Source organism: Lepisosteus platostomus, chromosome 6 (assembly GCF_059453375.1).
Source record: "Lepisosteus platostomus isolate fLepPlt1 chromosome 6, fLepPlt1.hap1, whole genome shotgun sequence".
Classification (NCBI taxonomy): domain Eukaryota; kingdom Metazoa; phylum Chordata; class Actinopteri; order Semionotiformes; family Lepisosteidae; genus Lepisosteus; species Lepisosteus platostomus.
The window spans coordinates 55,978,977-56,006,312 of record NC_142616.1 but is presented as its reverse complement, the minus strand read 5'-3'; the positions used below and the strand labels follow the sequence as shown (position 1 = coordinate 56,006,312).

At 37.3% G+C, this 27,336-nt stretch overlaps 1 protein-coding gene across 2 annotated transcripts in view; it reads right to left on the bottom strand.

Annotated features, from left to right (window-relative positions):
- The window catches only part of LOC148661931 (semaphorin-3F-like), a 106,697-nt gene extending 79,998 nt beyond the window's left edge, over positions 1–26,699 (bottom strand). For both annotated transcript variants that reach the window (XM_088636434.1, XM_088636435.1), the window contains exons 1-2: positions 26,334–26,699; positions 19,361–19,516 (exon numbers count right to left, since the gene is read on the bottom strand). In XM_088636434.1, the coding sequence (XP_088492560.1) occupies positions 19,361–19,475 (115 nt within the window). In that variant the 5' untranslated portion in view covers positions 19,476–19,516; positions 26,334–26,699. The remainder of the gene's footprint in view (positions 1–19,360; positions 19,517–26,333) is intronic.
- Positions 26,700–27,336: the final 637 nt, after the last annotated feature.

The window sequence follows — 27,336 nt, the reverse complement described above, 5'->3', positions numbered from 1 at the left end:
GAAAGCTGGAAGGGACAGAACTGAAAAAATACAAATCTGAAAGAGTAGTGTTCAGTTTTATCTTCTAATTTCTCCATATACACTCCTGCAAATGTGAAAAATATACAAATGGATTAACAACTTTTCAATTACTGTTTATCTTTTTTTTTTGCAGAAACAATTCCTGGGGAAACTTTGATTGAAATTTTAGTCAATAAACTAGCCATTAACCTTAAGACATGACCATTTTGTTCTACAAAAAGTAACCTTTTACCTTTGTGAATGTGTAAAGAAGAACAAATGTTAATGACAAGGAACAACTGAAAATACAGAGATTTGACTGATAAATACGAATGAATTAGCTAAATTGTATAACGTGAACTTGTGAAGTTGCAACACATCATACCGACTACTCATGTATAGTTTACCTTGAGTTGTGGTCACATTTTTGAAGATTCTGATCAATGCGGAATCAAGATTGTTGAATGATCAGCTTGGTTTCCTCTCACCCACAGTTAGTTGTATTAATAACAGTCAAAGTTGTTCAAATACTAGAAATCTCTTCAAAGCCTGCTCACATATAAGATACTAAATGGTTCAGCTGCAGATTATTTTAAAAACTTGCTGCATGAATATAGTCAAGCTCTTAATCTTGGACCTGCCGATTTTGGCTGAAGATCAGGCAGCACACAATGGGCGATAGAGCCTTCACATGAGTAGCACCACGCCTGTGGAATTCCACTCAAATCCATTTAAGAAACTGCAGTTTTTCACATTTTTAAATTTCACTTCAAGACCAATCCTTTCACTAAAGCTTTTACTGTAGACTTTAGTCTTCATCTTTCATTAGTGAATCCTGCTGTACCTTTTCCGTTCACTTGCTATCTGCTCCTGCTGTGTATTGTATGAGTGAATTGTACTGCACTGCCTTTTCACTTGAAAAGCGCCTAAATAAAATTGTTTTATTATTGTTTCTAAAGATGTCTCTCAATATGAATGAACACCTACAGGTTTTTCCGAATGAGGTGGCAAACCCACACAAAAATACCATTTGCTAAATTAATCAAAAGGTCTCCCACACTCTCTCCTCAACCCACACTGAAGGCTTGAACAAAGTGCAGGGCTCACTCCAGAGCTCCTTTTGAAAACATTCTTACCCTCAAAGAGTGTGAAGAGGGACTGCTCACAAAGCAACACCAGGGGGACAAGAGAGCCTAATATCATATCAATACAACTCAAATAACAACAACAACCATCGAAAAGAAGCTGCTACCTCCCACCAGTATTCACACCTACTCCACCAACTCCCAGTTTCCAAACAGCACTATTTTAATAAAAAAACCAAACTTCGAGGCCTGAAAATCCCATACCTCTGGTCTCCACTCCTTACACAAAATTAAATATCAATTCTTTTTAAGAAAGTTCAACCTGGAAAGGTACAGTATATTCGCTCTTAAAACGGAAAAAAAGATTATTGCTAAAAAAAAAGTCATTCTTGTAAATGATGATAAGCAGAACACAAAGGACTACATAAATGAAAGGCTACAAGAAATGAGTTCCAGTTTGATCCAAAGATAAAACAAAGCCAAACAAACACTCCAGAGAGATGGTCCTGGCTAGAAGCTGACAGCTATTTGGTTGACTTCCCAAACACATCTAGAGGAATCCTTTGGTTTTATTCATTGGCCTATTATTCTTACATACTTTTTTTCCTACTTGCAAAAGCATGTCAATGCTGGCTTTGCGCTTGCAGGACTGAGCATAAACTGTGTATATGTAAACTGTTTGGGTTGTCAGTACTTTTGCCTCGGTTATCAGATGGTTGTGCAGGCTTCCAGGTAAGATGAGTTCCAGACACATTTGAGCAAAGACATTTTAAATTAAAGAATGTATCAAGAATGTTGCTTACTTAATAAACCAAGCACCTATTACATTGTTCTTAATAGCTATATTTGAATGATTGTATTTGGATTCACATACAATTAAGTTCTCAGAAAATGTCCATCATCTAACTGGAGGAAGCACTAGATTCCTTCAAGAGATCCTTAAAAACCTAAAATTAATTCATAGTTTGTAAAGCAACATACACATATGTTACAATTGGAAGTAAAGTATTTCTTCAGAACATTACAAGGTTGACACAAAATAGGTTACCAGAGATAGGATAGGACTTCCACAGCTTTTTTTCCAACCAGTATTTAAGTAGTTCAAATTGTTGCTCGCTTGTGGGACAGATACCAAGAAAATAAGGGAAGGAGTGCAGCAGTTCTACAATATAAATCTCTTGAGAATGCTGACGTGCCTGAATGTGGCTGTGTCATACAGTTAACATTTTCTTTCCAGTCACAGCTAGCTGGCATGGTAATGAAGTGATTTAGCCTTCCATAGTAACTTGCCACTAACAACCATACAGCCCCTCCCTTACATAGCAAAGAAAACATCAAGCTCTAATAAAAGAAAATCCCTGTAGTGTTCCTGGTATAGTATACTGTAGCAATGACCACTGATACCCACTGATTGTTTGCCTGACCACGGTTTATGAACAGAAATAACCCTCCTGATGAAAAGAAATCCCCAAGACAGCATTCTCCGGCACCCCCCCCACAAATTCCAGCCACTCCACTTCCTTTCAGTTAGTCGCTGGTATAGCAGCCCCGCACGGTTCAGCCAGCGAGCGAGCTGCAGTGCAACACGTCTTTCGTATCCAAATGTTTTCCGTCTTCCAGCGCGGGTCATTCACCACGACTCCGGGCCCTGGGCTCCCCAGCAGCGGAGTAACAGAATACAGAGATGACGGACAGATGATAATAAATGATGGCAGGCTGGATAAACAGGGAAAAGGTGCCCTTGACCTAGGCTAGCACAGATTTCACCCTGGGGTCACGTGGCAAGCCTGACCTTTCTGGAGAGCTCCCCACTCATTGGCGCATCTGGAAACGTGGGGGGGGGGGTGGGGGCAAATGCTGATCTCTATTCTCACTTTGCAACCAATTAGAAATCATGCTTTCGTACAGTAAATAGGAATGCAAAGTTAGCTTCAATTGGGGTGTGGCCAAGGACATATATCAAGACCATTCCACTTCCTTAGGGCTTTCCATAGCTCCTAACCATTCCCAGACTCCATATCTGTACTAGGATTGGGCCTCCCTGTTCTCCAATTAAAAGAGCCCCTTCCATTCTGGTGTCAGTTTTTTTGATTTTCACACAGCACTTTGTTATTTGTGCTATAAATGTCCGTCCTCTGAAGGGCAAGTTTCCAAGTATGTGTCTGATCCATTTTCTACTGGGCACTTTGTCACTGTGGTGTTCTCACTAAATCCTGGCTGTTCATTTTTAATACAAGTTAGCTATTAAAGCTGTCTGGTTCCTGGACAGTTTCTACCTTGGGTGAAAAATAGAATGGGGTTGTAGTAGTTACTCCCTGGTGGGAATCACATTCAAGTACATTCTGGCTGAAAATAGTAAGAAAAGAGATGTTTAGTGTAAGTTAACAATTAATCGGTTGTTACAACAAAAACTAATACCATGACGACCAGGGTAAATACTGTAGCATTCTTTTCCTCATTCGCAGCCACCTTTATTTCTTGTATTCTTTCTCCTAAATTCAGATAATTATTTGTGATTAAAAAGACAAAATAAGAAAGTTGACCTAAAAACTGCTGATTGTGGTTGTGTCTTAGAAAATGAATGCAAAACAAAAATAACACTGGAAGTTTTTAAATGTACTTTGGAATTAAGCAGAAGAAGCAGAAGAAGCGGAATTAAGCAGAAGAAGCAAAAGAAACACTTTCTTCGTCTAACATAAAAGTACTGAAGATGTTTCTCAGTTGTTTCCAATTCTGTGGATGCTAAGACATTTCTTCATCTATGTTTTCACAAAATGCCACTCAATTAATGAGGACTGAATTAACTGAATTAAATCACTTGGAACACTGAAACTGTTTTTAACAAGACTGTTGGTCTATTGACTAAAAGGGACACGTGCTTCTTTCAAACAACCTTTGGTCATTAGTTTATCTTCATTTTATATGTTTTTATCTTTAATGTTACAGCACCAATTTTCCATTTTCAGCATTTTATATGGAAGTACACTACAGTGGAAAAGATGTTTTGCATTATTTTGCTCAATTCAATTCATGCATTCAATTTTTGCCCTTCTTCACGCAGAAATTCATAGCAAACTTCTACTGAATCGGAATTGGTAACAGTTAATCATGTTACTGTACAAAAAGTAGTCTTTTAGAAATAGCCTGGCTGTGCAGAGAGGAAGAAATTCTATTAATGATAAGGAATATCTGACAAGGACTCCATAAGATTCAACTGATAAATGTGATAAATTAACTATTACAATACTTCATTATGATAGCTTGTGTATACTGTAGTTTACCTTGAGTTCCTTTGAGTTGTGATGAAGACTGTTTTGGACTCTTGACAGTACTTATCAATAAGTGCAAAGTGACAAGATCAATTTCTTCTCACCCAAACTAAGTTGCACTAATAACAGTCAAACCTTGTTAGAATACAAGACAACATTAGTGGAAATTGTTCACGCTGATAATGAACATGACATAACTGTTTTAGATATCTAAGACCATTAAACAGCATTGTATATTAATTATTCAAGGATCAGTGCTGGAAGCAAAACAACCCTCTTCTTTTCTCAGATTATTTACATTTATTCCTGAGAAAAACATTTAATGACATTCTCTGAAATACTGTTGAATTAAAGATATTACTAACACAGGGATGCTTAAATAATGCATGTAATTTGTATTATGAGATGCTTACACAAAATATCAGCATATTGAGGCTGGGGGACTGAAATACATGTTACAAAACAAGGCCCAATTCATATTTGAATATGTTAAAATGGCTAACATAAGCTTTTTTCATTTCTACTTCTATTATGCTGCATGCTTTATGTACAAAAACCCCCCACAAACCCTTCACTACCATTTAAACTCTTACATCTCAGTAATTATCATTAAAATGCTCCATCACTGACAACTGATAAAACAAGTACATCCTTTAAAACATCTATTTATACCTCTCTGTGATTATAAAACACATTGCTCTTTCTATTCCATGATTATCTTGTGTCATTTTAAAAACGCTGCTCTTGAAATCTCATGTGCACTAAATTCCTGGACTGAGAAATGGGCTAATGACACTGCAAAAGTTTCTCTGTGCATTTATGGTGCAACTAGAAGTCAGACCATTCTATAAAATTGGTCCATTGATGGGCAATGTAAAATAGTGATTTCTTCACATTAGCGGAGACTCATACTCAGGAAGCCAAGGCCTAACCACAGAAAGTCTCTTAAAATCACCACTACACTGTTCTCACATTTGCTCTTGTGTTCTAATGACTCATTAAAGGCAGCCGCTGAGACAAAATCCATACAGAGAAGATACATTTAGCTCAGAAGAAAAACTAAAAAATATCAAACTCTAAAAGTTTGGAAATTGTAAAAAAAAAAAAAACAGTGAATAGATACCATGATGTGATGATAAGCATTAAAAGAAAATTTAGATTTTCCGATCTTTAGGAGAACAAGTTTGGTTTAAGTCTAAGTGTATAAAAAACTCAAATTAGTGTTCATAGGAAGGCAGAATAATACAATGTACTATACATACTATTTCAATTCTACAGAGTAAATTCTTACACAAGATGTGTCAAATAACGTTTGATTGATCTTATAGGTAGCAACACAGCTGTCTTATTCATTGTCACATTAATTCATATGATCACAGAATGCAAGTGTCATGAACCCTCTTTTATGGAATTGTTTTTTTAAGATTTCAAAGATAATAAAGTTTAATTTATTAATACAAACAGGATATCCCTGTGGCTTTGGATTTTTAAGACCTTCAGTATCATGGTGCAGTTTCTTTTAAGAACATGACTCTCCTATTAAACCCTCTTCTGTTCCTTACTGCCAAGTCAGTCTTCCAGTTTTTCTGGATTGGCCTGCTTTAAAAAAGGCTTTACAAACTTAAATCTTATTTTTATCTTATGATTCATTTCAAAGGTGTGGCATGAATGCACTGACAGGCCTGGAGACACCAACAGGATGATCTCTAGATACAAAAGATTGCAACCTAATTCAGCAATGATCAGCATCATGCTGTGGGAATAGTCGATTGTGCACTCAAGAGAGAAGATGTAATCCTTCACTGGCTCTCTAAAGTAAAAATGACAGACCTATACACACTATTTGGTGTACTAAAGCCTTGGCAATATCGTTAGCAAATTAAAATGAACCTGTCATAAGAGATTCTTCAGGCTGCACTTCACGTAATCTCACAGGTGTCTGCAAAATTCATTTTCACGCCAGGATGCCTCTTCTGTCCGATTGCCTGAGAATGAAATGACTTTGGTAGCTACTACTAGTAGCTACACTATGCTACGCTACTGTTCCTGCAACACAAGCATTCAAATCTTCAACATAACATGTCTATTCTTACAACCCAACGCTTCAAATCCAAATCATTAGTTGTCAAAACACTAAATACCAATAGCTTTACAAACTATTACATCTTAAATGTTGTGTCATTGTGTTGTCCCCATCCTCACCTACAGAATGGACACGAGCTTTTGGTAATTACTGAAAACATAAGATCCTGGGCACAAGCTGCGGAAATGAGGTTTCTCCATAGGCCTGCTGGGCGTATTTTCTGTGACAGAGCGAGGAGATCGTCAGTCTGGGAGCAGCTCGTAGTAGAGTCACTTCTCCTTTTGGGTTGAGAGGAGCCAGTTGAGGGGGTTTGGGTATCTGGTGTGGATGCCCCCCAGGTTCCTCCTGAGGTGTACTGCCCACGGCCCACTGGGAAGAGACCCTTGGCCAGTTCAGGACATGCTGGAGGGATCATATCTCTCAGCTGGCCTGGGAGCACTTGGAAATCTCCCAGGATTTGCTGGAGACAGTTGGTGGGGAAAGGGAAGTGTGGTCTGCTCTGCTCACAGCCTGTTACAACAGTGACCCTCACCAGGATTAAGTGGTTAGACAATGGATGGATGGAAGATATTGTGCATCATTAGAATATATTCCTTGTTCCGTGGATATATTTATTCTCTGCACTAAACTCCAGGTTTGTTTTGTTTCCAGGACCAGGGTTAGGACTATTCAGACACCTAGAGCAGCTACTGTACCTTCACTGGAGCCAAGCCATTCCATTCATAGGTTCATCTATAGCAGGCACACTATTTCTCTACTTTTCTTCTAGACCTCTAAAAAAAAACCCTCTGGCTTAAATTATACCTCCCCAGATATTATCAAAGAAATAAGGTCCAGATGGATTTCAGCCTTTTAGTAATTGATTATTAGTAGAGATGTGCTGTAGATTGGTTACCAAGAAAAGAGGAGATTTTTGTGCCAAGGAGAGAATACTGCATTTTAACTTTTGCTTTGTTAGAAATAATCTGCCTCTAATTAGAAGCCTTAAAACATAGCCAGGCAGATTCAATTGTCTTAAACTCTTAAGACCCACCCCTTTGCCTGTTCCAAAGGAGCATTTTGGCAATGAGTACAAATTGGAAAAAAAAATATATTTCATTTGGAACGCGTGTTGTTTCTTCTCCTTTGAGACACACCACAGAATGATTAAGTATTCCATTAGATGTTCATCTTGTTATCAACTTTAAAACATTGCTGCTGCACGCCCGTTAGTAACCACTTCTCGGCTTTTAATTTTTTCTTATTCGTCATAACCCTAAAATAAAAAAAACTGAAGGTTTGGAAGGGGCATTTAAAGCAATGCAGAGAGAATCCTCCCTTCAAACTCTGCAATTTTGAATAATTGCCACTGAATCTTTGTACATAAAAGAGAAAGACCAACAAAAGCAGCAGCAGAGATTAATAACTGTCTATGCTGCAGGTATGGTAGAGGAACAATACGAGTGTCAATAAAAGTGCGACAACAGCAGGATTATTAACTGAATCCATAGGTATGTCCACAGGTGAAAGTCTGACAGTAGCTAACTTTAGAAACCTTACATCTTGCTTCCAGTTCTAAAACGGTACAGTGCTGCCTTGCTTGACAAAGAATTTGAAACTTCTGATATTAGTGCTTTCATTGCTTCACTCTTGTCAACAAGCATGTAAGAGCTGCTCCATACAGTGATGCACAAGGAAACGGCATGCCAGAGACAGCAAGAGACTATATTTAGACTGCGCGCTGTCACCTTTCGTTTCTCTTCTCCAAGTTTCCCAATTCAGCAATGAGGATCCCTGTGGAGCTGCGGGTGGTGCAGAGCTGTGAGCCTTACATTTCCTGCTAGCATGCTGCAGCTTTCAGCTGCACTGATCCAAAGGACTTGGGAGGAAAAAGAAACAGAAAGAGAAGGAATGAGAAAAAGAGGAGGCTCCTGCTAACCACCCAGCACTGCTGTTACTACTCAGTTTCTATATGAGCTGGACACAGGCCCTGAAGCTGTAATCAGTTCTTTGCGTCGTTTCTGATTTGATTCAGTTTTTCCAAGTGTCTCCCTGCCACCCCTCTCCCAGCTGTGCCGTGCCGGCTCCAGTACTGTGAGAAAACCGAGCATGGCCATGCTTCTCTTCAGTTCCTTTGAGAATCCCAATCCCGAACCACCACTGGCTTAATGAAGTGACAGACCACCCAAGCGACTGGAGAAATGAACTGTATTTCTTTCAGAGGATTTTAGACGCACACGCACTTTCAATGGTAATGTGACTCTGTTGTCCATGTTAAAGCACTGATGGAATGTAGGGAAATTCAAAGGTCAAATGAAAGCTCTTAACAGCAGCCTTCGAGGGGCACATATACATCTAGACATGTGTACAAGCATGCGTGCCTAAAACCAGCTAATGCACAGAAATCCAATCTGGACTGATCAGTAACAGACTGGTGACATACTGTAAATGGATCAGGGACATGTGATAATACAGATTTTTTTTTTTACTTATTTGTTCTCAAAGTGAGCATTAAAATGTGATTTCTACACTTATTTTGTGGGAGTTCTGTAAGAAAGACTATGCCAAAATGAATGTGACCTGCTCTGAGTTTTTACAATGAAAGTTAGAAGGGCCAAATGGCTTCTATTCATCAGTAGCTTATGTTGTTATGCTCCAGGCAAAAAACAAAATAAAACAAAACACAATCAAGTTTATATTTGTGAAAGAAAATTAAGCTCATTATTTACAAAAGGAACTACTGTAAGGCAAATCTCCTGTACACAGAATTAGCTCCATCTTAAGGGCATGAGCTCTTCAGTGGAGGATTAACCATTTTGGAAAAGCAGGTCCCTGCAGCAAAAAGGATTGGTGACTTTATATCTCTCCGATAGAATGAAAGGAGAATAAGTGTTCTAACCATTTTATCATGGTTCCTGACAAAACAGAGACAGTCTTTCTTCTGTACCCTGAAGTAAGCTTCATGCGAATGACATGACAGGCCATGACATGATTTTCGGGAGCTTGACACTTCTTCCTCCCTGTACTACCAAGGAAGTATTGAGTCCAATATGTTGGGTCCTTCTAAACCACCACAGTCTTTCTGTGTTTTCTTTCCTGGTTAACCACCATATTAAAAAAAGGGTGATTCAGAGTTTTTCTTATTAGTCAAGAAAAGTTTTTTTTTTGCATAATTGCCGCTGGGAGTGATTGCGGTCTGGGGCTTCTCCAAAGTGTTTGTCAAGCTTTTGACTAATTTTGAGTTATTGTTTCTTGCTCAATTGCGATAAGTAAAATTGGTCTCTGTGTTGCAATAAGACATGATAGCTAAACAAGGTGGAAAAAGTAGCTTTTTGCGATCTTTACACATGGCAATCAATGTATAAAATTGCTCACAATAGTACTGTACTTGGTAGTAGCAAGAACCTATTCGAATGATTAGCATCCTTCACAAAGAAAAGAAGCAATAATGGATCGATATCAGCATCTCAGACATGCAAATCGAGCCTAGCTTAATTCATAGGTAAAATGGAGAAAAAGGATTTTTATACCTGATCTAAACTTAAAGTAACTTCTGCTATATAGCAGAAAGAAACGGCATTGAAATGGGCCAACAGACTTAAACTTAAATTTATAATTGTGATGGGTTGCTTCTACATATTAGGTACCAGAATTCCTTTTGAGAGCATGAGGGCGGTTAATACTTAACTTAGATATAATGATATTATTCAACTGGGCTGAAGGAAGCTCATAGTTTAGAGTAGCATGGGAAGAAATGAGATGGTAATTGAAATGTTACCAGTGAGTCTGTGTTACTCTGTTCTCTCACCAGGGTCCCGTGGATAACATTTCAACCCCCCATTGACTCTCCTGTAACTCTGAGCTCTTGCTGAATCTTGCCAAGGCACTTAGTTCAGGCTCCAATGTCAACAATCCTGATAAACAAATGCAATTAAAACCCTTTTGGGAGACTGGCAAGAGATAAACTTTACTCTCTTCATCGATTAAAATCCATTCCTCAGAACTGACCGGCTCCTAAACAAAGATCACTTCAACTGCGTCAAACAGTTCTGCTGCCGTCTCTATTACAAGGATATCAGATCCTGCCTCTGTTCATCTACTATTCCTCCTCCTTTGCAGCTTGTCTGTAACTGACAATTCATCATCACCTTGGCCCTTGGCAGCAAGAATATGACTGTGTGAGGACAAGGCCATCTATTAGTCTACTCTTCTAAACAGTTCAAACAGAGGAAAAAAAACCTTCAAACATAGAGGCACCACAAACCACTGCATTCAGATTAATTGTGAAAATTAACTTTGAAATGAACAATGAATTCAGATAATTAGAATAAGCATGATCAACTGATAAAATAGATGCAGGTTTTCAGGAGCAATTACTTAAAATAAATAGCTATAAAAATACATGAAGCGAACACAGTTTTAATTTATCCTAAAAATCATATCAATCCGTAAGAATACATAACTTTCATAATCAAAATTTTAGATATCGAATCTAACTGATTCTAAACACAATTAAAAAAGGCAAACCTGGAACACCCTTAGCTAGCACTGCCACAATTTTCAGCTAAAACCATATAACCATCTCTGTCATTCCATATGGACCCCCCAGCAAAATAAATAATCTAAAGCAGGCAAAACAGTTATAAGTACAGGTCAGCTGTGTTAAAGTATTACTGGAATACATCTCACATCCTTGACTGGGTGCAGTTACCTCTTGTTTGACTGATTCCAGTGCAGGATACGGACCTTCACCTTGGGTGAAAGTAGGTTGCGATTAGGCTCACGGATAAAATTCATAGCATGCTTTCATATTGCTGCAAGCAGGCAGATGTGAAGCATAAGGGAGAGCTCAAAATGATATGGCAAGGCATCGTGTTAAGGTGGAGAATCTGCTTTATAGCACGTGCTCTGTGGTAACATTTATTAACACAAAGTCTAGGTTTCCAATGTGATGTGGCCACTAATTCACTAGATTGTCCACTGAATGTGAATTAATCTGATTTCATTGTTAAAGGACAGGATTGTCTGTAATTTGTGTGTGCATGTTTAATACAACACACAATTCTTACTTGAGTTTGACTTTTTATTAAACATTTCACATTTACTTCATTTATTTGAATAATCACTTACTGTTTGGAATGTCAGGAAATGCTATTTGTCATTTATTATTCCAGCTTTTACACCTTACTAATTGTTCAAACATAAGCATTATTCTTGGGTACACTATTGAAAACCATTGACTCATTAAAAAGAAATGAAGAGAGAACACAGGAAATACATCTAAAGCAAATGGAATTGTTTCATATGCAGCACTCTTCTATTTTTCTGTACTTCAAGTCAAAAGGCACGCTTCAGTCTACCTTATTTCTGCTTGCAAAAAAATCAGATATTTTATGTTTTGTTAAAACTGAAAAAAACCAGTGTCCAATATAACCTTGCCAAGAGAAGAATGGCATACAGTATACAGACTTATGGAAGTCTACTTTATAAGCTAAAATAATCAATCTTTCAATTCTTGAAGAAATCCATCTGCTTCAAAATGGAACCAAGGAAGGCTTCATTAAAAAGTTTAACACCTCTCCTTTTCCCCTAAAGAGTCTCATCCACTTACAACTGAGTATTCAACCTATATTGCTTGCTTTTCTCAGACATTACAAGGATGAACTTTGCAGCTACTTACTTAACTTCTGATCTGAGATATCCAAAGATGATATAAATGAAAATACCAAATGTTCAATTTTATTGAAATGGCAAGATTTGATATCACACCTGGATGATTCATTGGTGACAATGTGTAAAAGACCTTTGGTGCACAATTTTAAACATACCTGTTCATATCACAATTCAAGTGTATCACCAATAATGAAGATTGATATAGCCATGGTAAATCAGACCGGGGAAGTGTTAGCCAGAACAATCACTTCTTCAACATCTTAACATCATAATGGACACAGGCAGTAGTGTGCATGGCCAGTATCAGCAAGTCCAGATTATTTTGTGTGCTGCTATTCAGAAAAGAACTCATTTGTAATCAAACACTAAAGGAAATTGATTATTGGAGGAAAGTTCTCTTCAAAGGTGAACCCCATTTCTATATGGTCCAATTAGACAGGATATCAAAGACTTGAAGAGTCAGATTTCTGGGCCATAATTTTGCTAAGCCTGACAGCTATAGAATGGGGACAATTATAGTACTTATATTTACCTAGAAAAAAAGGAACAGGTTTAGACAAAACTCTTGCATATATGTATTTTACTGCACTGAAAGCTGCGCGATGCTTAACTCCATAACTGTATTGTCAGATGCCATTAAGACCCTAACTTTATTTTGTTGGATGATGAATTTAAATGCTAGTCTACATTGTGAAGGAGCTGTTAACCTGGATGAACAAACTATTTAAAGTATTGAATGGCCTGAGGTTTACAAATCTAATGTCTGGCAAATGCAAATATCCTGAATTAGTTGTTAGTACTTTCCAACCCAGGAACCTAGATGAGTTCCAGATTTCTCTACAACTGACAAAGGCTTCCTCACCACTACTTCCAAAATTTGATTAGCAGCACAAGACAACGATACCAGCACATCACATCAATGCTAGAGGTCACTGTACAAGATATTGGCATTCCTCTGACTCTGACATCTGTCTTGAGTTTTACAGACAATGGATTTGATTGTATAGTTATCCATGATGTCATTGCCTTCCCTAATGTGTCCAATAGTGAGTTGATAATGTGTATAAATTAAACCACCACATTAATAAAAGCACCTTCTTAATGTAGAGAATACTTGTTGTCATATGCTGACTGTATATGAAGGTAACAGGGCAGCTTAGCAAAATATTATACTTCAGCAAACAACAGATATGGTAAAGAGCAAGAAGGGAGCAGGATGCCAGTTGAGTTAGAGATAAGGAGGGAGTTACTGTAGGAGTATATTCACATTTTGCTTACTTAGCCTATATAAACTGGGCCTCTGTGCACTAATTACTATCAAAAGTCTTCACCAGACACATTCCTTACTGCTTGCTCTAGATAATGTTCTTGGCAAACATAACTTCAAGGCTATTTTAAAACACTCCGGATACTTTTCACAACACACCTGTATGTTATTTAAACTTCTCAATTGGTACAGAAGGCCTATGCTTTAACTGATAAGGGAGGTTGTGATTAAGATTCTTCTTTTAAATAAATTACTATTCTGCAAAATACAGTGCAGAATGCATCGGCATTCAGAGAACTGAAATGAAATATAAAAATCTTTTCAGGAAATGACTGCATGCTTTAGAAAAATGTGAGGGGACCGTCTGAGTTTGCAGGTTCAATAGCTACAGTATACTGGCAAAATTCATAATCCATTCCAGCATAATCCATGCTGTACTATATACATTTCCCATTGCTTACTGGATCTAAAGAGAGAATTATGTATGAATATTTATTTATACATATCTAATTTATCTAATTAAACTGGGGAGTTCAATTTCCTTTCACTATCTTTAAACTGCTGAAAATCACTTACATAAAATTTGAAACCGTAAAGTTGGAGTAATTCTTTAGCTGATTGCTCAATAGGTAAACAGCTTCTTTCTATACACGTAGGGTTGTGATTTGAGGCAAATGTGGGAACTATGGCAGGATGTGGATTTAAAAGCGAAGACAAAACATATTTGCATCTTTGGACTCGTGTAAAACTCCTCAGAGGGATTTTCAGCTTGGTCAGTGTTCTTGATCAATCCAGGATATGTTGTTTGACTTTCATTGTTGACCAGGCTTTAGTGTTACACATCTTTAACTATAAAAGAACTATCCCATCCCTCTCTAGAAAAGTGAATTGATTATTCACAGAAGCTCATGTTACCTTAGTTAGCGCCAGTACCCCCCCAAGCAGTGAGGTATTGATTACTAAATATCCCAGTTAGACTGCTTGTCCAGAGCTCAGCTTATGCTTCCTGACTTTCGTGAAGTTTTCTTTTCTGTGTAGTGCCACAGTCTAAGAAGAGATAAGCCAGGACAAAGTCCGTTCTTCAAGCCTATTAGCTCATAGTTCAATCTGCTATGCAACAAAAACTTTCTTAAATAGGCACTGCAGTCAATACTGAGCAGTAAACGTGTTTTGTGTTGGATGGAATGTGAAGGGCACCTATCCCCTTCCACTTATTTTAATATACATTTCAATTCTAAACACCATACAAAAAATTATTTATATTATGTAGTCCTAGGATCCATTTTCATGCCCCAAAGAATACTGTAATATGTAAAATGTGGTGTGGCTGTGGCTTGCCCTTCCGTTTTAGAAATTTCTAGGTATACACATATATAAAATAACTCTAGGAACTTAAACAAAACATTACTACACTATCAAAGTGCTATCACAGAACTTTCAAAGTGCTTTTTATCCCAGTGTAAAATCTGCAGAGACCAGAGTCCTAAGTCCAAAGAGGCACAGAAAAAAAACAAAATAAGTGTAAAATTAGTTTCCTACATCCGCTTTAACTTATAACTTTAACGTTTTATGATGACCTTAAGAAAAGAGGTAGCAATATTTCCCAAAACAAAACCATTCTGAGCATCCAACTTCTGAGCTGCTTATACATACTTCTTTAAAAGTATTTCAGCCATGATTAATACTTGGCCGTCTTCAGGGAACAAAAGTTACACAACTCTTTTTTCCCCCCAAGTATCTCTTCACAACATCACCACTTCCTCTAAAATTGAAATAAAATTTAAATGTTTTTTCTACGTTCGAAGCATGTTGCAAGTCTCCATCAGGAAAAACACAATGACAGGGAATGTTTTTATCAAAACAAAAAGGAAATAATAGGGTTTGAATAACAAACATAATTTATATTTATTTTAAATGAGGAAGTGCAGCTTATTATGGACGGCCAGATCTACTTAACAGTACCTACTGTTATTAAGTGCTTTTCGTATTAGAGGTCAAGGTTATAACCTCAGGGTTGACTAACAGATCAGCAACAGATTTAAACAAGACATCTTTTCACTCAGACATTTGCCCCTGTTATTACAGAACGTTACTAGTTATTACACATTATGTTAAAAGATTGGAGTTGAACTTCAACTTTAGAGATACTACTGAAACACCACAAACAGGAAATCCATGGTAAATGTACATACTGTAAGTATATATCATTTAATTTTAAGTTTGTTGCTTATGCCTAAATGAAAAGCAGTATATAGTAGAAACTCTACAAGTGAGAACACGACTGGAAAATACTGTTCTAAGTCAAGTACAATTTGCTAACAGTTCATCCAAAGCTCACGCATTACTGCAGTGTGCACACCCAGGAGAGAGATCTTAAAACTAATTGCCCACAACAGATACCATGGCTATACAAAAGCGTTACGGGCAGCACGCCAACAATGGAAAACTCTGTCCTTTCAACTTTAGAAAATATTAAAACATCATGGGATAAAGACAAATATTTCCCAGCACACGCACCAATAAATCCAACACAGTGGGAGTGGTTAACAAAAATAGGTTGTTGTATTCATACCACCCTGTTAAAACAGTGACACCTTTTTTAACTCATTCACGTAGTTGCCATTTGGATAAATAATGTTACAGCACTCGTGGCAAGTTAAAGAGAACAGGAAGATCTTGGAAAGTGACAAGCAAACAATAGAAGGCACTATTCTAGAGGAAAGTGTGTAACTCTGCCTGCCAAGCTGATGGTAAAGTGTCCTGTGGAAAAAGCTTGTGGAATTCAAATTAATATGACAGGGACAGAGGAAGATCTAATTCTCTGGTAATAACATTTAAGAAAACACAGACGTAAATTATCAGACATGTCGGTAAAAGAGAAAAACCATTTGACTTGATCAATGCTGAGAAGGGCTCAATGTTGAAAAGGGATCAATGCTGAGACCACTGACAGATGATTTGAAAAATGTGAGTGAAACACAAGCAGACTCCATTATTTATCCTTGTTCACCATAGGGATATACAGGTTGGTACAACAATATTATATTTTGTTCATGACATACAGAAGTAAAAAAAGTGACCAAAAATATGAAGGACTTAACCATGCATTATAGTAAAGTAGTAGCCCACTCTTATCATGATTGTTTCATGATAGAGAAGTAGGATATCAAGAAGTCTTTCAACACCATGAGAGAGCCACATCTAGATATTAACCTGGTCCACCTCTGTGACTGAAATGGAAACAGCATTAACTAATACAATGATAGATTATTAAAAAAGAAGAAGACAATTCACTTTGAGAAACAAAGCTTAATTCTGAAAGATATCAAAGCTTGTATTCTCAATTTAAAATTACAGGCAGAATTATGAGATTTATCAAAAATATATAAAAGGAGGAAAATCTAGCTCATCTCAAAAACAATAATAGATGTATATACTGTGGTGGCTAATGAAAACACTGAAAATTAAATCATATATAAACATTGACAATATGCCTATTCCAGAATATAATCTCCCAGATTTCTGTAATAGAAATTAGCACAGAAATACAGGGAAATTATGCAAGCATGTAAACTCCTAGCTTCTGCTCTCTGCTTTCCTGTTCTGGGCTTGGCAAAAATGTAAAACTGTTATGCCTGTTGACCTGAAGACTTTGTCTTGACAACAGAATACTATTATAACTAATAAAACTGGTCTGAAAGAATTTATGAATCCATTTTTCTCCTGACAGCAACTTTAACTATCCCAGTCAAGTTAGCTGGTGTCTACAGAAATGATCAAGTCAGTTGCCAACATCAATCAGGCATAGAACAACATTATTTTTTTCTTAGTGACAAGCCTATACACTTGCCATCAGCTGTTGAGTATGTGGCATCTTCCATGAAAGTCAAGGCCTTTTACCATCATTAAATTGTTTAGGAGTCACTTTTAGTGTATGCATGAAAGAGAATAGGGGTATTTTGACAGTAATACCTTCTGTCACAGTAATTAGACTACATACTACTTATGAATCAGAAGCACTTAGGTTATATGAATAACCCTCATCATATGTCAGACCTTTCAAAAATGAATTTAAAAGAGAGAATTGCACTGAAAGAACAAATCTGGGACTGCTGAACCCGACTGTAGTCAGAAAAAACAATGCAGTTAAGTCAGAAATCAATGAAATCGATGAACAAAAGGATTTGTTGCAGAACTCCTCCCTTTGACTTTGTTTTGCCTTTTTCCTCTGTGATGTCCAAAGGTAATGCGTTTGCACCCTTGCAATTCAAAAGGCGAGGTTTTTTTGTTTGTCTCCCAGTGATGGCCAGCGCTATGAAATTCCTATTTATGGTCTTGAGAATGTGACACTAATTCATGCTGCTCAAGGAGGTTTAGTTAAAATTACAGGAAGCAAAGGATAGATGTGGACATGGGTGATTACATCTAATAAAAACTTCTAAAACCATAGAGAAACTCTTTAATCATAACCACTTGCCACCATTGCCCATTGACGAAGTTTCCATTCCCACTTTCCTTTTCCTGTATTGAAATGGGTTTGGACCTTTCACCTATAATGTGTATTGACTGCCAAATGTTTATTTGGTCGCTCTCTTCTTGTTTTAAAGCCTCTGTTCATAAAATTAACCTGTTTTCCAGAATACAGTTTCATGAGAACAGGCTCTTATTATTTTCGAATCATTTCACGTGAAACCATTTAGATTAAGGCTCCTGTCTTCGTGAAAGGACCAGAAAGGAATGTTCTTTTTTTTCTTAAAGGGCGTAGGTTGTTGCATTCCAAAGAAACAATGATTGACTATTCATGTTCAGGATTATTAGGTGAACAGCAAATGGCAGAGAATCTCAAGAGCTGCTAAAGTATGATTCTGAATCTTTTGATTTGCTGAAAAATTAAAATAATCTAAAGCCACAAGGAAAGAGCAAATTAAACCAAAGCACTCTGCCTTCATGTCCAGTGAACTGTGAAATCACACTTGATTATGGAGGAAAGAAGGGGAAACCCCTTCAGTTGTGAAGTTTAACAGCACATTATGTCACATTTTGGTCTGATGAGAAAAACTTGTTGTTTAACACTTGCTCATTTTAGACTGCTAGTCAAAAGTTTGATCTTTCAGACTTAGTGAAAAGTAACACTTTCTACTTTCTTCTTCTGATTTAGGCAATGTGCAACTCTCTCTACCAGCTAACCTTGTAATCCTGCACAACTGCTAGGCTGCTATACAGTACATAATACAATTATAAAAATGGATAATAACTTTGAGTGAAAACTTGACACCATTCCATTCATGGGGTTCATTTAAGATGTACTGTTTACTACTTACTTCCATAAAATGAATTTTGACATTAATTTCAAATTAATTAATCTTTAGTTTTAGTTATAACCCATGATAATTCTAAGCAAAGAGCAGTTCCCTTCATTACTCCTCAGAAAGAATAAAATTATACTTAACAAAATACTTAAAAACTGTCAATTTGCCAATAGAGACGTTTTTTTTCCCCACTTTAATACACTAATTTCTGACTATTTAACTTTTACTTAATCTGATGTGGTTTACTATAAATTCTGTTAAGATTACTTTCGACAACAGAATTAGACTCCCAAGCCAAAAATAGCTTTGAAAATGATTTGTTAAAAATGTAGTGCCAGGATGTTAACAGGGGGAAACAAACTAGTGGCACACTCATTCCTTTCTACCATTGGCACAGAAGTACAGTAATCGTCTTTCCCTCTGTCCTTCCCCTCCTTTCACTAAGCTTTGAGAAGTATTTTCGGACCCGTGTGTCCACAAATGTAAAATGGGAAATAATTCCCAAAGAGCTCCTACATTATGCAAAGTAGAACACAGAATAGAATGACAGAATTACAGAAAAGGTAAAACTACTTCAAGAAAGCCTGAAATAGATCTCAAAGTTTACAGGGGACTGGCATGAACAATTAGTTAGCGTTGTATTACACAAGCAGAAAGAGAAGAAAACAGGATTTGGGACACTGAATATCCCTTACCTTTGAAGGAGAGGTATACTCTCGGGGCTGAGAGTGGCTGGCTGCTGGATCTCAGTGCGCAGACGGAGAGAACCAGGAGGCTCTTCACCAGCCAGAGGAGGCTGTGCACTACCATGGTCTGTCTGTTTCCAGTCACAGTGAAAATCTCCCAGGTCCCTGAGGAAGGAAAGCAGGCTTTCATTAATTCTCTAGCACATATTATAAATGCATTTCTCTCCAATACCACCAGCACTACCTTCTGGGCCAATGACAATGCCAGATCTTGAAGATGAATGTTTAAGAGCTATTAGAAAAAATAATAACTTAACCAATAATTTACCCATGCAGAAACATTTATATTCTTAGGAAAATTGTTATCTTTCTATCATTCAGCTAAGCCATATTGACAGTTAAATCTGTCCTGAGGACAGACCTTGAGAAGACAATTAGTTTACATGCTAAAGGTCTGTAGTTTTCCACTGCAACAATAGTTATCTAATAAATCTGTCTTGGTTTATATTTCTTTAAAAACAGTGATATATAGTCTAAAATGTCATCATTGACCATGTTGTCAAGTCAAAGCCAGTTCCATGGCTTCTTACAAGAAATGGCTGGGTAAGCTCAAACCAATTAGTTACTAAATATCAAACAGTCTAGATTGAAAAACATCCTCTCATTTTTTAATTTTTCTTATGCATACTTGTCAGGAATACCCACTTTCTCCTCTGTTGTCTTTCCTGTGTTTTGAAACACTAACATAAATTGTCAGTCTACCATCTACACACCTATTTCTGTTAACAATACTCAACATAGACAATTACTATATTTTGATTTTGTGTCTTGATGTAGACATTGTCTAGAAATCCCTGTTTAATTTGCTAGCTACTTTTGATGACTCCAGTGCTCTAAAAGGGCATATGATCAATTGGATCACAGAGTACCTGCACTACACCAGCCTACTTCTGATTGTGCTGCCAGTCAAACACTTCAGATACCTTGGTATTTAGATTTAATCTTGTTTACATGTGATCACAGTAAACAACTAAGAATAAGTATACACTTATAACAGGTAGACTTGAAAGGATTTGAATTAAACAGATGGACTAATTTCCCAATACTCTTCAAGTCATGCCACGGTAATAAAAGTGACTGTGCTTCGCTGCTTGAAGTTTTTTAGTTCAATGATTTGTCTTCTTCCCCCATTAGGGTACTGGGACAGATTGTATACTAGAATTTCTAAATTTATATGGAATGGGAAGCAACTTTTTATTTCTCCTTTATGCAGCATGAAAGATGTGCAGGGAGGCTAGAAGAAATCCCAGAAGACATGGTATTATTCCCTATTTTCCATAATGTTAAACTCCTAGGTGTGGTATGGTGATACTGTGGTTAGCATTGCTGCCTCGCAGTGGTGGGGCACTGGGTTCAATTCTGAATTCGGGGTTCTAACTGCCTAGAGTTTAACCTTTGCTTTGCTCACGCAATCATGTAATCATGACAAATGAGATTTAAAAGTTTATTTTAGAATATATTAAGAACAATACCTACAGATGATCCTTAATGTTTTAGGAACCCCCATAGCAACAGGCATAATGGCATACATGCTTGCAAATTGCAAATTGTTTTATGCTCAGCTATGGCATATACATTATCCACAAGAGGTTGCTTAAAGTCTGATTAACAGTGTATAAAATCGCCATTTAAGATCTAGAGAAACAAAGCAACATTTGGTGTCTATCCTCACAAGACGAATCTTTGTGTGCTGTAGTCAAAACTGCTGCGTGTTCCGCAAAGTAACACATATGGAGCCCATTTGACAACACTGCGCTGCGATTTGAACTGAAGTTTAAAGAACAGTACTTTAAAGTATGCTGAGTGATTGCACACAGCCAGCAGAAATTTTCTGCAATAACGTTAATTGCATATAGGACATTACAAACACATATTACAAATGTAAAGTCTGATCCCATGCTGTTTATATGCTGATGCAAGCCATATGGTTCAATGTAAGGATGGAAAGTACAGAAACATTAGAATGACCTTACAGCTCTGATCCATTCCACTCTTCTGGAAAGAGTGGTCCATGTTTTATATCACCAACAATCCACAAATTATAGCCATTCCTCATTTCACACACAAGCTTTTGAGTGTTGATGAGATTTACAAATAAACCATTGGAATCCTGACTTTTGATGGAAGAGAAACATCAGCATCAACCAGTTTGGGTTAGTAAACAATTCCCAATTCGTGGCAAGCTCTACTTTGCCATTTCCTTTTGTTTGAATTTCATCAACTGAATTCCATAACACAGCACATTCTTTGGGACAAAGGGAAAATCTACATTCTTCTTTATTGGGCCAGGCACATACCGACAAAACAGCAGGAACCAACAAAGGATCTTCAAAGAAGAAAATGTACAGCAAACAACTGCCTCTAATGATTACAGTGTCATGCCATTTTCCTTTCAAGTAAAGGCTGAGTTCAAAGAAGGTATGTGCTTGGTCGTAAAATTCATAATGAAGAGTAAGTTTGTATGGATGGTGAGCTCCTGAAATGTGGCAGAGAACAGAAGTTGCTCAGGACGCTTTTCTTGGCCTCCTCACTCTCTTTCTGCTTCTCTGTGCCTCCCTTTTCTTCCTACGCCTCTTCTAGCACCAGTTCTTCAACGGGGATTTGTTCAAGATCTCTGCTCATGCATGCTTTTGTGGCCTCTACCTTTATAACTGCAAGAAGGATACCTCTAACAAAGACCAGAACGCCTCTGCTCTGGAAAGATTTGTGAACACTAAAAACCCTGATTCAGCTTTTGAAGGGGGGGTGGGGGGGGTGTAGCCTTCTCACATGGGCTTATCCTTGGAGATGCCAGGCAACCCCCCCTGCTCACTCAATCAAGTGGCAGCCAGCCCCCTCACTGCTTGACATTTAAACCTCAGCAGGGTTTCAGCAACTGGTTGTGGTCACCTCCTGCAAAGATCTCACAGGAAAACATGCACCGTGCCCTGCATTCTGCTAATCCCTAGTAAGGAACATGCTACAACATTCATCCTAGGACTCTGCAGGGCTTTTGAAATGCTTGTTTACACTATACACAATGCTAAAAAGCACACAACATTACTGTACTTCCATCTCTATGTTCTCTTAGAAAGGATTTTGGTAAAGTCGGTCTAATTATTAGCCAATATAAAATGGTTAATGCACCTACAGAGGCAGCTAATAAAATGTCCTGGGGTATTTTTGTAGACACATCACTATTTTTGTCTTTCTGGTCCTGGGAAGCAACAAAGACTGCCAAAAAATGTTTGCATGCAGTGCAAAAAGAATTAAAATCAAACGAAATAGTTAAAACCACTGTAGATAAAAGACAGGTATGACTAGATTCAGAATACAGTGCTTAGTCTTCGTAATTTTTTCTCCACATGTAATAATGGAGCATTAAAGGGATTTTAAAGGGAGTGAAAAGGTACAAGACTTCCTAGATCGTGGAAGGTATGTCATAACCCAAGTTCATTTTTTTAACAATGTTCTATGTCAATATGATTCAAGCATTCACAATCCTTATCTTAGTCATATGAAACTGATTATTTTGATCTAAACAGTGACAGTAAGGCTCAACGTTGTAACTGGGATCGGATTACGCAAACAGAGAAAAAGAGAATTTATTTGCGCTAGGAAAGGGGAGGAGACGTTTTGACACCGGGATCTTTCAAGAAGCAACTTGATGACAGTATCTTCTGTAGAATAAACCATATGCAAAAAAAAACCCACACATGCCTCCTTAAATTTGCTCCCAAATCTCTTAAGATATTTTTTTCAGCTAGTACAATAACGTTCCCTACAGTAAACTGAATACTAAAGCAAGATTTTTCTTTTTCTGGAAATTCTGATTCTGGATACAGCTACTACAAACTAGGCAGTAGGCTAGCACTCTGTTCAAGGGAAGAAAACTGACAGGTTCGCCTAATTAAACACCGAACATAAAGGGAAAGTTTTAAAACAATGAATAGTCCTCTAAGACAAATGATAAATACGCGCTCCCGGGAACACTGACAGACATACACAGTAAAACTACATAATACTGTATTTCTGTAAGCCTTTATTTGGCCTTTTCATTATATATATATATATTTTTTAATTTTAACATGTAAATGATTTAATTTTCATAATTAGGAAAGGCGTTGATACGTCAACTCCAATTGATTAATAAGCGATGTCTATGATGCGACAACATAAACACATTTTCTACTGGCCGGCTATTTGTTTTACATGCAAATGACACACTGTAAAGTCTTTGTGGTTTCCGCTACAAGTGGGGATTAAACGGAGTCAGCTGTTGAAAAACAACCTTAAAAACATAATAACTCACATTTACAATTGAAAGAACTTGACACTGGTAACGAAATAAACATAACTTAATATGATTAATTCCGAATAAATATTGAAAGTTTCCTTTCCCAAATACATTTTTGTAGCCATAACCGTCTGCATTTTATGTAAAATAATCTCTAAACATGGCATTTTATTTGTTTGCAATTGGTTATAAAACCCATTTTCATTGTGTTTAAACGCATCTCTTTGTGTGTGCTCCGGTGCCTAATTCTTTGAAGGATTTTTCGAGGAATATACAAGGTAACTTTTTGAGATAGAGCGAAACAGATTACAATTTATTCAGCTGTGCACAATAAACGGAAAAATGTAGTTGACCACTCCGTTATTTCTTTGCGGGCGAATGTATCTGTTTAACTTAAAATCATTCATTTTCAATTGGCGTTCTGTGTGTTCTCAAATATCAGATATATTTTGTTTCTTAAACATATGGAGAAAGATTATCTTTTTGAGGTAATCGAAGTGTAACAGGCTAACCAACCATTCATTTGAGGTCAGCCACCACTTCCAGACGGGAACTAGTTAATTAAAATCAGCTTAGCAAATTATGGGCAGATTGCGATAACATTCCATTATTAGTCTTTTAAAAATCACATACACTGCGAAACTTTAACAGTAAGAATGCTTTACGGACGTAAAACGTGACCTCTACTGACAACATTTTTGTCTTAGATTAATCAATAGTTATGCAAAACCAGACTGTCAGGAACCAATATGGATTTTATTTTGCAAACAAACTTGATTAAAAGATGTTCATTGCATTACTCATGTAGGAGAATGCCCGGTGCTGAGTGATTTGAAATTCTTGAAAGTAATCATGCACAGAAACTTGACTTTCAAAAAAGCTCCTGAAGCCTAATTTCGCTTGTGGTAGTAAGGTTGTCTGTTGAGTTTCGGGCTTGGCACGGGCATTTTATATTGTATCGTCTATGATTTATGGTACTCACGGAAAGATAGTCTACTTTAAGACCTGCTTTTAGCCATTAAAACTTCCCTGGCACGGTCTTGTTCCGCTTGTAAACGCGGGTCAGCGGGCTATCGGGTCAAGCACGAACATTAGGCAGAAGATCATGTTCCTCGCAGAAGGCTCCAGGTAAAGCCGAAGGGAGCGTGAACTCTCATTTGGAGGGAGCGTGAACTCCCGAACTAGTATTACACTTCACATGGTAACGGATCTGCGCCTTTAAAGCTAAAAACTCTAAACCTTGTGCCCACATTCTCCTCCTTTTATCTTAACAGATAACTTGGGGGAAGAAAATGCACATTTCTATACCAGCAGCCTACTGGAGCTATTCAAGATTCAGGGCTCTACTGTATCATAGCGGTTTCCCCGATTCGACGCATCCACCGAATGGGGAACAAAAGCGCGTTTAAAATTATTTTCATTTTGTGTAAATGAACTGACGACGAAATAAAAATAAATAAAACAAAGCTGGCAGAATTCTGCCACTTATTTAAAGAAGTCTTTTACACATTGAGGCTAAAATCTAAATAAGGCGATATAAATGAATAGATGTCTTCTCTTATGCTCCGCTGGGTTAGCAGCCTGGGTGTGCATCCGATTCCAAAGCACAGAAAACCTAAGGTTAATTCTAATGTTCGGAAATATCGCAGCGCCAATATAGTAAAGAGAGCAGGACCAAATTATCTGGCAACCAAGAAATAAAATGTATTTTTTTGTGCAACAAAAATGAACAAAATGTAAAATGCTTAAAAGTAAAGAATCAGAATTAAATGCCATTAACAGACGACCCTTCTTGTCGCACACCTATTTCAGGCTGAATCACGAGCTGGCGCGCACTGATTTTTTTTAAAGAGGTATGAGAAACCACATTTATGGGTAATCATTCTGCTAAGATGTTGGCTAGTGAAAACTAAAACTGCTTTAACAGTCCCAGTTGAGCCTTTGTGTTAAATGTTAACCTTCCCCAGTGAAAGCCAGAGTTGGTGTTCTAAATTTTCGATCATAGAGACATACAACTATACGAAGGGTTACAGCTTAAAACAAAAAAGCTCTCGATTTCAACCATGTAGACATATGTGTATGATAAAGGCCTACACACAACATATCTATTTTGAGTTATCTTGTGTTTAAACAGCAAATAGCTTCGCACTGTATTATCTTTTAACTGTTGCCATTAATTCCAAATTACAAATATTCTCAGAACTGCTCTCCGCTTCAAAGTACACTTCTAAGAAACAATGACTATAACCAACAGTTAGACAGCTACAAATCTTGAACATGAATTACTTTTACTGACATGTTTTGCGTCATAGCGTTTATGTGCATTAATTTTATTTTTAAATCATATTTCTGTAATATAGTCACCTTCCGCTGCGTTTTTAAACACATATCAACCTTCATACAGTATAGAAACATATATCAGCTTTCTTCGAGGAAACTAGTACATATGGAAATTTCACAGTTGGCGAAATCTGACTATTTACCAAAGTCTGACACAACCTAAAGCACATGGGATGACATTCCGTGTTTTTTTACTTAAATGTACAATTACTGCTTTTGCAAAGCAATAACCAACGGAAAAAAATAGCCATAGATCAAAAACTTCTGTGTTAAACTAAATACATAAGTGCAAAATGATCATGTTACCTGATTCCTATTGCCAGTCACAAAGTGCTTTATTTCCAATCTAAAGTCATGTATAAAGCAAACGGCAGCATCCACAATAATGTGTTTTCCCAACCAGGAACTGAGAATACGCGTAAATCCTTAAGAAACACCTGAGCTCCTTTTTTTGCTGTGCCTGTTCTTGTTTCTGTCGGTGGTTTGTCGTATAAAATCCAACTTGTTCATATGCTAGGCTGTTGAGTGTCCAGGTTGGAAGGTGTTCCCAGGACTGCAATTCCGTAGAAAAGAAGACTTGAAGTATTATCCCTCGTTCTTTTAAGTACCCTGAACACTTCGGCCGCATTCGAGTCGCTCTACGAGCTCCTGACTGCAGGAAAACTGTGCTGGCAGGTGGATGCAATGCACTTATTTGCGTTTAACACGCCTCTAAGGCGGAGATTTACCTTTGCTGCCACCGCCTCCGACCCCGCCTCCCAAAGTGCAATGTGGGCAAGGAAAAAAGGCCAAGTTCCACCAGAGCAAGAACACATATTCCGCTCGGAAATACTCATAACGCAAGAGATATCGGAACATTTACAGAAGCAGACGTAATTCATGCAGATTTGTGTCAATTATAAAAGAAAAAAAATACATATTCGGTCATGCTGTCTACATTGCTGTTCATACAAAAAAGTTCCCTCATGGTGAGTTAAATATTTTTAGTTCTTTTCTATTTATAAAAAATACGTTCCATTTTTCTAATCATGGCACCAGTATTCAGATCTCATTAAGGACTATTACTGCTGGTGGCCTCGGGCTCTCCCCTCTCTTGGGATTCAGTGATGTGATTTCTTTGAAGACAACTCCAGCATTTTAGAGGAAAAAAATGAAGCATTCTCTATTCTGTCAGTTAAATATCATTTACAGTCCTCTCTGTGAACTCGTACTTTTTAAAATGAAAACAAATCCGTATGAAGAACAAAAAGGATCTGCTCATCTATTGGAACAGCTGAGGAACTGATCACGAACCAGACTTACAGCAAAT